This window comes from Sesamum indicum, linkage group LG3, assembly GCF_026168435.1.
Source record: "Sesamum indicum cultivar Baizhima isolate 11 linkage group LG3, ASM2616843v1, whole genome shotgun sequence".
Lineage (NCBI taxonomy): Eukaryota > Viridiplantae > Streptophyta > Magnoliopsida > Lamiales > Pedaliaceae > Sesamum > Sesamum indicum.
The window spans coordinates 19,021,165-19,033,590 of record NC_142659.1 but is presented as its reverse complement, the minus strand read 5'-3'; the positions used below and the strand labels follow the sequence as shown (position 1 = coordinate 19,033,590).

Genomic DNA, 12,426 nt, shown 5'->3' with positions numbered 1-12,426 from the left:
TCCTTCGTTCGAGAGGGAGACCTTCTTGTCTACCTCTTCCTCGTATCTCATCACATAGATCTTGTGACCTCTACTTCCTTACCTGTCCGTGGACCTTATGCTAATTCACCATTAGATAGTAATGTCATATCAATGCATTATGAAAAAAAAAATTATTATTAATTTATTAAGTTGTTGATTGAAAAAACAATATATTCATATTTATATTTATAAAAAAAATAATGATTAAATGAGAATGATGGTAGAGATATTTCGTGTGAGGACACATATAACAAACATATTTTCACTTGTTCCAAGAATTGAAAACAGAATAAAAATAGAGACATATAAGCAAGGATAGTAACTAACCCAACTAGGATTCAGACCCGCCCCATTTGGAGCTGGTTTTGACGCCATAATCGAATTATGGGTGGGGTCTTGAGTTTTGGTGTTTTTGTACCAAACTTGACCAGAACTCGATTCTTTTAAATAGATTTTATTTATTTTATATATATTTATGTGAAGTATGTTTATAAATATATGTTTATAGTTTATTTATAGTTATATATAATACATAAAACTAATACTTTTAAGATAATGATTTATTAAAATATTAATTTTTCAATATTATCATGATTTCATATTTATAAAAGAATAATTATATAATTTATATAAATATTTAATATTTTAAAATTTTAAGTTAAAAGGGATTTGTCTCAAACTCGATCCATTAACATCCCTATGAACAAGGTAGAGTATATTGCTAAACAATACTTTTTTAAAATAAAAATTAAATATGCTTGTCCAATGTTAAGGCGGACTGAATTTTTTTATAAAAAATGTCATTATAGTTTTATTTAATTTTCTATACACACATGATATGTACAAAAATTATATTATGTATTTTATTTGAAAAAAATAATTTATATGCATAATATTTTTATATTAATTATAATAGAAAATGTAAAGTATGATTCAGAATAAAAATTGAGTAAACGACAACCAACTCTTTTGAGATTTGGCATAATTACGAATATTTTTTTATTATATAAAAAATTATCAAGACCTCCCTAATATTAATGGTCGTTGAATAATTAGCTAATCCCTTAGTCTCTGCTAGGTTTTCATCAAAATTATTTTTTTATCGTGAACTAACCAAAATATCCTTATGGATTATGAATTGTAATTTTATTTATTTTTAAAAATTTCCTAAACTTTTTTATGAATTAAGTAGACAATATTCTTATAATTTTTCAAAATTTTACATTCACCATTGCTTTTTTATAATGTTTAAATTTAAAAAGTTAAAAAAAAATAGAGAGGGTAAAGTTGATAATTATGTGTTTCTATGTAAGGATTACATCATTTCTTCAAAAATTTGAGTAACTTTCTAAACAACGAGGAAACAACAAAGTTGTTCGTAGTTATGTCAAATTTCAATTTTAATTTACCCTAACAAATTCTCAATATGTTAATTGGGCCAAACTTATAACCAATGTTTTGAAACCCAATCCGGCCAGGATGGTCGGACCGTCAACTACCAATCGAGCCACAAAACGAGCCGATTAAAACCATAAATTCGGAGGAGCAAAATAATCACTTTTTTTTAATGAAAATCATTTGACACAGTGGTTAAATCAGTGAATCATGTGACTCAGTACTTGATTTATTGAACCAGACGATCAACAATCAAATAGGAATACATGATAAAATTTTAATTTCTCTTCTAAAATGTGTATTATTTTTATTAAGTACCCTAGTTTTATGTTATTTTTTAAAGGATAATAGATTATTTCTGAAAAATATACATTATTCCTGTTAAATTTAACTATATTATGTTATTTCTAAGTATAAAATCCGAACTTCTTTTTTCAATTCAACTTTGCTATTTTTGTTAGATTATTTATGATAATAGTGTATCAGAGTTTCTGTCAAGTTTGAGAATGTGAAATATTATTTCTGTATTTGAACTTTCTTAGTTTGTTCTTAAATTTATTTTATTATATTATATATCTATTGAACTATTAAATATAAAAAAAAAACAATAATTTTTTTTTTTAAAAAAAAGAATAGATCGTTAAATATATTAATATTATTTTTAAAATATTAATAATTATTTATGACATAAATACGGGAACATTAATCCAACCATGGTAGACCAAATAATTAAATCAATGTAACTCACTTAATTTTTCGATTCGCTGTTTCTCAATTTTTTTTTTTTTTTTGATATGGTAAAATTCATTTAGAAAATAAATGTGAACTAAGGGGTGGGTTCCCCTTGTCACAAAATTATTTTCAGGAACTATGTGTAGTGGAAAGAGTGAGGGATTGACAATACCGTCTGTTCAAAGATTTCAGAAGTGGATGTCCAATTGAAATCAATCAACGTGAAGAGCTTTTCTTGAACTTAGAATCCCGCTGAAAGGTTTCTAGTTTTTGAGAGGCAAAATTGGGCAATTTGGTGAAGAACGAAGACCATCAGTTCTTGAGTTTTATTGGGATATTGGCAGAGAGAGAGATAGAGAGAGAGGAGGGAGGAGGTGTAGGCAGATGGGAGAGACTAGAGGATGCGCTGTTTACAGTATTTTTCTGCTTTGGATGACTCTGCAGCTCTGTTGTGCTACTTCATCTCCTTCTCAATCACAAACCAACCAGGTCAATTTGTTTGATTCTTTTAAAGAATCAAGATCCCCAACCCCCCAAAGGGAAAAATTGTTCAACTTTGTATGTGTAAAATGTCATAAATCTTAATATGAGATTTTCTTTTTTTTTTTTTTTTTTAATCTTTATCCATCTGTGCGGGTTTCTCTATACATTTTTGGATTTAACTGATGGCCGTTTGATGCTGGGAATACTCTACATTTTAATGAAAAAAACTTATTTTAAGGGGGTGAACAAGATGCGAGCAAGAAAGGAAAAGGTTGTGTCTTTTAGTAAAAGTTTGTTTCTAAACTCATAAGATCAAGGCCCACTAATCTAAAGATTAGTTTCTCGGGATTTCACACTTGGTCTCATTCTTAGAAACTTTGGTTGCTTCATGTTATGGTGTATAGATAAACAAATAATCTTTCATATGTGTTTATATGCAATTAATAGAGGAATGCCCCGAGGCTGAGATTCATATATATGTAAGGAAATTGGGTACGAACGCTGTTGGTTATGGTTAATGCCACTGCATCGTGCAAAGAGAATGATCGAGGAACTTTTGAATGGAAATGCATAAACTTAAAACCAGAAGAGGAAACATGAGAAAAGAAATTTGAGGCAGCAGGGTGCTGCCCATAACTTTCTTAAATTGCCATCCACTCGTTCTCCCCTTAACTGATGCATTTAGAGGCTTTCTGGAAATCTTCTCTCCTCTAATGGATGGCATGGGCAGTATCCAGCTATTATTAGTAGACTAGCCCCACTTATCCTTTCTGTATTTATCACTGTTAATCCTGGATGTAAATTGCTCAATATGTTGAGGTCTTGACAAGTTATTTTATTTGCTGCACTTTAATTCAGAAAGTATGCTTGCTTGAGCGTCTTTACCATGTTCTTTGCATTGAAGTCACGGTATAAAGGTGGTTTTATGTGATCACATTTTATTTATGGATAAAGTAGTAGTTCGATGTGCACATAAAAAATTTACCTTAGTCTCTCATTCAGTTCAAACTTATGAATTTACTTCTGTCACAGGGTACTGACGTTGCTGCCCCAAGGTAACTTCCTTTGTTTTATTTAAGTTTATCTTGTCTATTGTTTCCAGATCACTGCGTTCCCTTTTCTTCTCCTTTTTTATTTCATTTATTTTTCTTTCATGCTTTTCTTATTGCAGTAAAGGTCTTGGGTAGGGGCCATAGGGCCAGGGTTCTTATTTTATAGTTCTATTTGGTTAGTCCTTGCTTATTAGTCCACCGAAGATGCATCTGGTTGGTTGAGACTTGAGAGTCTCTTTTTTCTTACTAACATGTGCTGGTCATATTGTTGGTGACTTCTAATTTATTGTTCTTATGCTTATAAATCTTAGAGAAGAGCAGACTGAAGTTCATTGTTCCCGAGAGAGGAGTCGAGCAGCCTGGAAAATAATAGAGGAGGTACCGAAAAACTGCTATGTGGATACATGTATGGGAACAACTCTAGACCTTATTAACTTCGAAGAGCTTTTTTCAGTATCTCATGCCTTTTATGGAGAAGCAAAAGTATCAACTTTCAAGCCAATGCAGACTTCATCCAAGCAACGATATATTTAGAGACCAAGAGAAGCATAAGAGTCATATCGACATAAATGAGTGGCGATGTGGGTATTGTAAGAAAATTTTCCGAGCTGAAAAGTATTTGGATCAACATTTTGACAACAGGCACTACAATCTTCTAAATGTTGTATGTTACAGTGTCTTTACTTCCTCAATTCTTCAGAGTGTCAATAATGGGTTCAAGCTACTGTCGATGGTTTTGTTAGGCATGCTGCATCATGGATGGATTGCATGATCTCATATAATAACTCCTTTTAGTTTGCTTGCAAACTTCATATGGTTCTTCCTTAGCTTTGGAGAACTCATTTTATTTCTTTGATTTTCGTTTTAAAAAATATTTAGTGAGAAATGAGGGAGGTCATATGGGTGTTTCTGCTTTGTTTGGGTGACTGTATTTTCTGTGATCCTATAATTGACATATTGGGTTGGGACTTGGGAATATTTACTCTTCTTATTTCGACATTAAAGAAGAATTAGATTTGAAGCTGGTTTTCCAGTAAGAGTACCTAGGAGGTGCCAACCATGTAATGGTGAAAAATACTTAAAATTGTATCCGCACTTATTATTGCGCGATAGTTAAGAACTCATGCTATTACAGGACATATTATCTTCAGGTGTAGTTTTCCGGGTAGTCATATGACTGATATGTTGAATAACAATACTTGTGTGTATTTTGGGCTGCAGCAATTATCTGTTCTTATGTTGGGCTTTTGGGTAATTGCTGACCGCTGGCTGCTAAGAAATGGGGTGGGAGGTGGATTTTGTCAGATACTTTACAGCCTAGCCACTAGTCTTTGTGATTCCCATACCAGAAATCTGTTTATTGTAAGAGTATTGTTGGTGCTCTATTGTTGAGCAAGCAGTAAAGATAGGAACAGTGAGAATGACCAGAGAGGGGGGGGGGGGGTGGTGGTGATGCACAGCTTCCAACGGTAACAAAGTTATTATAAATTACCATCAGTAACTAATTCTATTGTATCCAGTATTGGAGACTGCACCAGTTATGGTGCACATCCATTGTGTTTTCTGATATCTGTTGACAATTCAGTTACTAATATTATTCACTGTTATTAATCTTCATTGAATTTTGAAGTTTCTATGAATAGCTTTTTGTTGCTCTCTTCACACTCCATCCTCCTTGAATCCTCCGTCCAGATTTTTGTGGTTTCCCACTTGACTCATAATTATACATCCCTCAACTCTCAACTTCAAAACACAATTAACGTAATTGGAATCCTTTTAGTTGCTTTCTTTTGAACAATTATTTTATGGTAGTGCAATTCAGTTTGGTAATGCAGAAACGTCTTAAAAATGACTGTACATTCCATTTTGAGTTTTAACATGATGAAAAGAATTCCTGGCTGTATCTTGCACCATAATTTTGTGAAATTCCATGATCACTTAGACATGAGTACTTTGTTCCTCTATTGCATGGCCCTGAGTTTTTGTGTAGAGTTCATGATTGATATCTCTATGCCACATCATTGCCTTCTGTGCATTCAGAGTCATGGCAAGTGCTTGGCGGATCTATGTGGAGCTTTACATTGTGATTTTGTGATGAATTCACAATCTCTTAAAACCAAGTGTAATCCTGCTGCTGCTGCGAGGAACCGTCACTTATGTGAGGTTGTTCTTGAGTTCCTGACATTTTATATTAGGTGATTGTTTTCCATTTGTTTATATCTGGTGTCTCTTTGCAGAATCTTGCTGACAGCTGTTTTCCCATTAATGAGGGACCCTCAGCAACTCGTCTTCATGGTACCATTTTTCTTAATCATAGAAAAGCATGAAATAGCAGTTTTTGTGTTTCTTAACAACGTCCTTGCGGTGGTGTTACACCAGAATTTTTCTTACGCCAATTCTGTGATGCCCACACTTGCTCAAGAGCAAGAAAACCTTTCTCTAGGGGAGGCAGGGTAAGTGGTCATTCCTTGACACCCAACTTATATCGTTTTACGTATAATTATGAGATGACTTTGGTGAGTTCATGAGAAAATGAATGTGATTACGCCCTTTTGGACGTTAAAGAAATGGCCATGAAACTGAGTTGACTGAGTTGTTTCTGGTTTTCTTTTGGAATTGTTCTTATAAATATTTTGTTTTTTGTTATTTTTTCTCCTCATTCTGTTTATCTCATTTCTCACATATACAGAAGCGTACCAGTGTCTTCTACTTGGCAATTTCAGTACTGGTTTTGATGTTCCTTCCTTTATTCTACTTGATTGTATATTTGTATCAGAGGTACTGTTCTTTCCAGTGACTTGAGAAATGTATACACGGATTTTGAGTAAAATTTCCAATGTCTAAGACTTAACTCACGGCTCTCTTTGTATTTGCAGAGAAATGAAAACCCAAACAACACAGCTCAAGCGCATCTCAAAACATGGAAGAAAACCAAAGCCCTCTTGATGGAAGCTGTCTGTTTAACACTACAGTTTGTTTCTTTACAAGAACGACGGTTTGGAAAAACTTCTGATCTGATTCAACCATGATTTGCACTTCTTCATTCTGTTGCATGTTGTCTAAAAATTACTGCCTTCCTTCTTTCATTTCTGTTCAGGTAGTCGGGTCAGTCTCGATTTTTCTCTTGAGATCCCAATAATATGGGTTTTCCAGTAGAGTTAGTTGTACAATTACGAAATCATCTGATCGCATTTCAGAAACGAAAAAAGATTGTAAAACTGGTGTTCGACTCTTGTTGTTTGAGGTCAAGTTTCTGGAAAATATCATTTTAAAACTATGGGAAATTAGCAAAGTCCTCTCTTATTTCTTTAGCATAGACATGATATTCTTCCCCATGCAATTATCCGTCCAGATCCATTGTGGGAATTTAACTATATTATCTAGATCTTTTGACCTGCACAGTGTTAAGATTTTTCACTTTCTAGAGATTGGTTGATCAGAATCAGTTCCTACAGAATAAGATGGAATGGCTTCTGTAACAACTTTTTCCTTGGGACTTTTTCACAAGGGTGACGATTTCATGGTGTCCTTGCACTGCAACCTTATGGTCTAATTCCAGAACGTAGACTTGCATTTTTTTATCACTGTGTCACTAGAGTCATGTATGAGGTCATGAAGGAGCATGAATAGATGTTTTCTGATATGCTTTATCAGTACCTTAAAGTTCATGATTTTATTTTATTCAATTAGTTCATGTGAATCCCCTCAGCACGGGCATTGCTCTCTAATTAAATCATTTTAATTATAATTATCCAATTTACAAATTGTATAGGTATAATAAACTAGACATCCTAGGTTTTACGACGATGCATTATTTGTATATTAAATCATAGGAATTTATTTTATTAAAAACCCTCTTACTCCTTCACATATTTTTCTTGTTAGAATCTCTGTATCCACTTATAAATTCACCCCAAACCAAAATACAATTGATACAAGTACACCTTTACTCCAAATACTCCTATTTCTCTAGTTTAGTTCCCAACAAGAATCACATGATAATTTGATTTATATATAATGAGTTTTTCAGATTTTTGTACAAGCTGGTCTGCACTGTCATAGATTCTTGGTCACTATTTCAAAATTCTCTCAAAGACTATATATTCTTTAAATAATCATAATATTTCAAGAATGTCATCGTATATGTGTCTAGTTTTATTTTACAAAAGAATTATATAAATTGAACCGATATATTAAAGTTATATGGTATGAAAATTGTAACATACTTAATCTGGATTTGGTCCAGATTATCCTTTAGTCCACTACCTCGTACACATCCTCTTCAAACCACTAACATTCGACTATCTTCACTGCAGCGCATTTATATTCTTTGGTTCATTGCGCGCCCGGTCAACTACACACACAAATCAATGCTCACATACACACACTGATCAACCAAAAACAGAATTGCATAACCACCGCTGCAACACCACACAAGAAAAGTACCAGTTTCGGAACGACAAACTCCACGTCTTCCCCTTCAACTGCACAACAAATTCATTGCTCACATATGCATTTTTCAACAATGAAACACCATGCAAATATTGTCCGATAACGACAATAGGATGTGACCTGACGGGCACCCCTCACTTCAATATGCTCTCCTCTAAAGCAATTTATTCTTCTCTATTTTTCAGCCCTTTCTTGTTCTTGTCAATTAATTTCATATTGTTATATACTATCTTGACAAAGAAAGCAGGCTTCATAATATTGATCCAAATAAGTAAAATGTAGACAGTGTGGATGTTTTTGTATATACGATCAACAAGTGAATATTACATTCATACTTGACATTTGCTCATCTGTGTTACTCGTATTTGAAGGATTTGACATAGAACAAAAATAGCAAAGAATACTAGATTTACACATACAAGCATAACAATTAAGTTACCATTTCACACATCATCAAAACATTGTCCTCTTCCTCTATATCTTTATGGTGGTCTTGGATGTTTTTCTTCAAATGTTTCATGATCTCGAGCAAGATTGTTGAAACCTTCATGTGTGTATTTTCCAATTGATAGTGAAAGAAAAAAAATTAAAATATAACATTTAACTGTAACGTGTAATGAAACATAACATTTAACCCCCCTATTCCTTCCCTCCCCCTCAATTTTTTAAAATATTACAAATTTTTTTAAAGGGTATTTTGATCCAAATAAATAATCAAATTACAATCAAAATTTTATAAAGGGTAGTTTTAGAATATCATAAATTTGCTTGAGGAAGTTTTGTGTAAGACAGAATAAAGTTCAAGGATGTTAATTATAATTTTCAATATAATAGGAATGTGTTTGTAATTATGCCCAACTTCAGGGGTTGTAAATTTAATTTACCCTATAATTCAAAACCAAGCAAAGAAAAACTGTGTTCCGCCACTCAAATCTAACAGCTAAACAACATCAAGAAATTTAGACGAGACCGTTGGCAGAAAACCGGTAGTAGCCTGGAAGGGTAGATCAAGCAAGTTCTACTTCTTACATCATTTAAACAGGAGAACTCTTATTCTGATCATCTAGATGTCTAGTGATCAGGCGTTTCAGTTCAGTCGAGACTTTTTGCTAACCATAAAGCGGAGTAAGGACAAAAGTCAAGAAATCAATGTTGAACAACTCTGGTGATTGCTGTACATTCTATAAAAGTGAGTAAAACCTGGTGTCTTTACAAATTGCCTGGAAAAAACTTTTAGTTAACTTTACTGATGTCCTGCAGCCATCATTGCTGAGAAAGAAGCTACAACATGTTTAAACGTTTGGTAAAGCTCCAATGACCAGATGAAAGCAAGGATGGAACAACTCATGGAGCTATAGCACCAAATGCGAGAGAGATCAACTCATTTGAAAGCAAAAAACCATCTGGATCACTGAGCCGAAGATATGCCAGCTTCTCATTTCTCCAGAATTCATTGGAAAATGAAGATAGAAATTCATTCACTGCAATAGTTCTTCCTTGCCCATCCAAGCAGATTACATGCCCACTTTCCACATAAGGCCTGTATACCTCACAAATGGAGAGAATATGTGAGTCACCAAAAGCTTCTCTGAAAGACTTCAAATCCAAGCCATCTGACGTTCTAAGAGAGAGCATAACAACATCCATTGCCAAGTCCTTTGCATCGAAAATGTCATCCTCGGAACAATTAGTCAATCCAATCTCCAAATTCTGCACGTAATCCATGTACTCTTTCAGCCTCCTTGGCCTAGAAAACCTTACTCCATCAACATAACTAGCTGAACCCATTCCAAAAGCGTAGAAAGGTTTGTTCTTCCAGTATGTACTATTGTGCTTGCACCGATAACCACTCTTGCAGTAACTACTGATCTCATAATGATCATAACCTGCATCCCTTAGCATTCTTGAAGCAACTCTGTAAAATTCAGCAGATTGATTGTCTGAAGGCAAAGGAAATTCACCAGGAGAGTATCTGAAAACACATTATCATATTAAAATTGTAGTCCAATGACAATCCATTTCTATATTAAACAGATTGATAATATTGTTTAGCAGTTGCAGATAATTGGTCCTTACTAGAGCATTACATTACCTAACTAAGTTGATTGAAAAATCATTCGTAAATACTATCAATAATTAAGCTAAAACATGAAAAATATATAACTAAGACGATAACACAAACAAAACATATCATGAGCCCTGAGCTTTACGAACGAAAAGTTTCATTTTCTGCAATTATGATATCCACAAAGCTGTTCGTTGCAAATTAAAACTTGACTTACAAGACTCCAAACTTGGTCTCTTGTTCAACTTGCAAATCATAGACTGAAACATGAGTTGGCTGCGCCTGAATAGTCAGCTGCAAACTCTGCTCCCAAATGCTTAGAGTCTGGTGAGGAAGTGAAGAAATGAGGTCCATACTCCAATTTTCAACCCCACATGACTTAACAATTTTGACAGCTTCATAAACTTCACGAACTCCATGAGCTCTTCCACAAGCCCTCAACAACTCTTCTTGAAAAGCCTGCACCCCCAATGACACTCTGTTCACACCCAAATTCATCAACTCCTTCAGTTTCCCCTCGCCAAACGTGCCGGGGTCCATTTCCATTGATATTTCAGCATTGCTACACACCCCAAATTTATAAGACAACGCATCAAGAACGGAGGAAACAAGCCGCGGTGGCACCAGCGAAGGCGTACCTCCACCGAAAAACACTGTTTCAAGAGGTGGGCTATTGGCTGAATCCAATTTAGTAGCCTTAATTTCTCTGCAGAGCGTCTCTAAGTAGTTCAGAATACGCGGGTCGTCCTCATCATTTCCTGGGTTTGAGGAGGAAGATCCAAGAGCAATAATGGGGAAGTCACAGTAGTGGCAACGCTTACGGCAGAAAGGGAGATGAATGTAAGCTGAAATCGGAGGAAGTTTGTGCAGTAGCAATAGCGAGGCAGTGTTGGATGACCCATTTTGTCGACAATTTGGTGGGCATCGCTGAGCCACCACATTCCTTACTGAGCAAACTGAGAGCTTTCCCGGATGGCCTCTGGCAGGAACTGCAGTGAATAGCGGAACGAACATTGATTTCAACAGCATGTTGGAGTCTGGCAAATTGCTGAGCAATTATAGGAAAATTTCTCCGCTCATCATTTCTACCCTACTCATCAGACCTTTGCCTTTCCCAGTCGGTGCATGCGCAATGTAAGAAAAATGCATTTTTTGGCCAAGTTGTATCTTTGGAGCTTGTTTTAATAAGGATATTTACCTTATGTTTGAATTTGTGTCTTGTTATGTGTTTTGAAATAGAGATAAAAAAATAGAGATAAGTGTTTGTTGAAAATAAATGATATATTGGATTTGTGTTTTGGAGTAATTTAAAATATTTTAAGATAAGTGGTGTGGGTTTGATGTTGAGATTTGGGAGGCAAAAATTACTGTAATTGTCAAATAATATATCTATTATATATATTTTTATATACAAATATGTAAATATATAAATATTTTATATTTAATGTTGTATTTTTTAGAGACAAAAAATCATTACTTATTGTCAAATGATGTCTGCTTTATATTATATATATAAGTGTGTATATATATATTATATAAAAAGTTGAAAAATAAAAAAATATACAAATAAGGTATAAAAACACAAAAACAAATATTGAGAGTGTTTTATCTTTTCTCAAAAAAATGCAAAACCATGAATCCAAACATTGCCTTTTTACATGAATTTTTCATGCCTTATGAAAATTTACAAAAACTACCCTACCAACCTTTTCCCACAAAAAAATATCAATGAAAACCCAAAAAAATTCAAATTAACTTTGATCAAATTTTAATATAATTTTTCAAGAATAAAGTATCACCGAGGGGCGTTTCTATAATTATCAAAAGGTAAACGGGTGCCAAATTAATATTTATGAAGATGGGTAATATGACCTTTTATATTTTGTTGTTATTTATACTAATTTTCAATTTAAATTTAAATTATTTTATTAGCTTTTTTTCAATTGAATCTCTATATAAAATCATACCTTTTAATAACTAAAATATAAAATAATTCAATTAATATATCAAAAAGTTAGTTACATTTATGATTCTTAAGATTAAAAGATTATTTATTCTCTATTTTTTATTTTAAAACTATATTTTACTGAAATTAATAAATTATATATATGTATCTATATTGTTACATATATAATATAATAAATAAATTCTTTTCAGTAATTCTAGTATAATTTATAAAAAAACACATAAGTTATTTTGAATTATAATTTATTAATTTAAGTATAA

The 12,426-nt window shown here is 33.2% G+C and overlaps 2 protein-coding genes across 2 annotated transcripts; one reads left to right on the top strand and one right to left on the bottom strand.

The window, feature by feature from the left end:
- Positions 1-2,251: 2,251 nt before the first annotated feature.
- On the top strand, positions 2,252-6,975 carry LOC105158054 (uncharacterized). The gene is made up of 9 exons (XM_011074675.3): positions 2,252-2,637; positions 3,664-3,686; positions 3,995-4,061; positions 4,138-4,347; positions 5,724-5,846; positions 5,921-5,978; positions 6,063-6,136; positions 6,373-6,461; positions 6,560-6,975. The coding sequence occupies exons 1-9, from the start codon at positions 2,533-2,535 to the stop codon at positions 6,627-6,629; spliced, it is 819 nt and encodes a 272-aa protein (XP_011072977.1). The 5' UTR covers positions 2,252-2,532; the 3' UTR covers positions 6,630-6,975.
- Positions 6,976-9,287: 2,312 nt separating this feature from the next.
- On the bottom strand, positions 9,288-11,373 carry LOC105158053 (Radical SAM superfamily protein). The gene is made up of 2 exons (XM_011074674.3): positions 10,418-11,373; positions 9,288-10,107 (listed from the first exon to the last, which is right to left on the bottom strand). The coding sequence occupies exons 1-2, from the start codon at positions 11,227-11,229 to the stop codon at positions 9,480-9,482; spliced, it is 1,440 nt and encodes a 479-aa protein (XP_011072976.1). The 5' UTR covers positions 11,230-11,373; the 3' UTR covers positions 9,288-9,479.
- Positions 11,374-12,426: the final 1,053 nt, after the last annotated feature.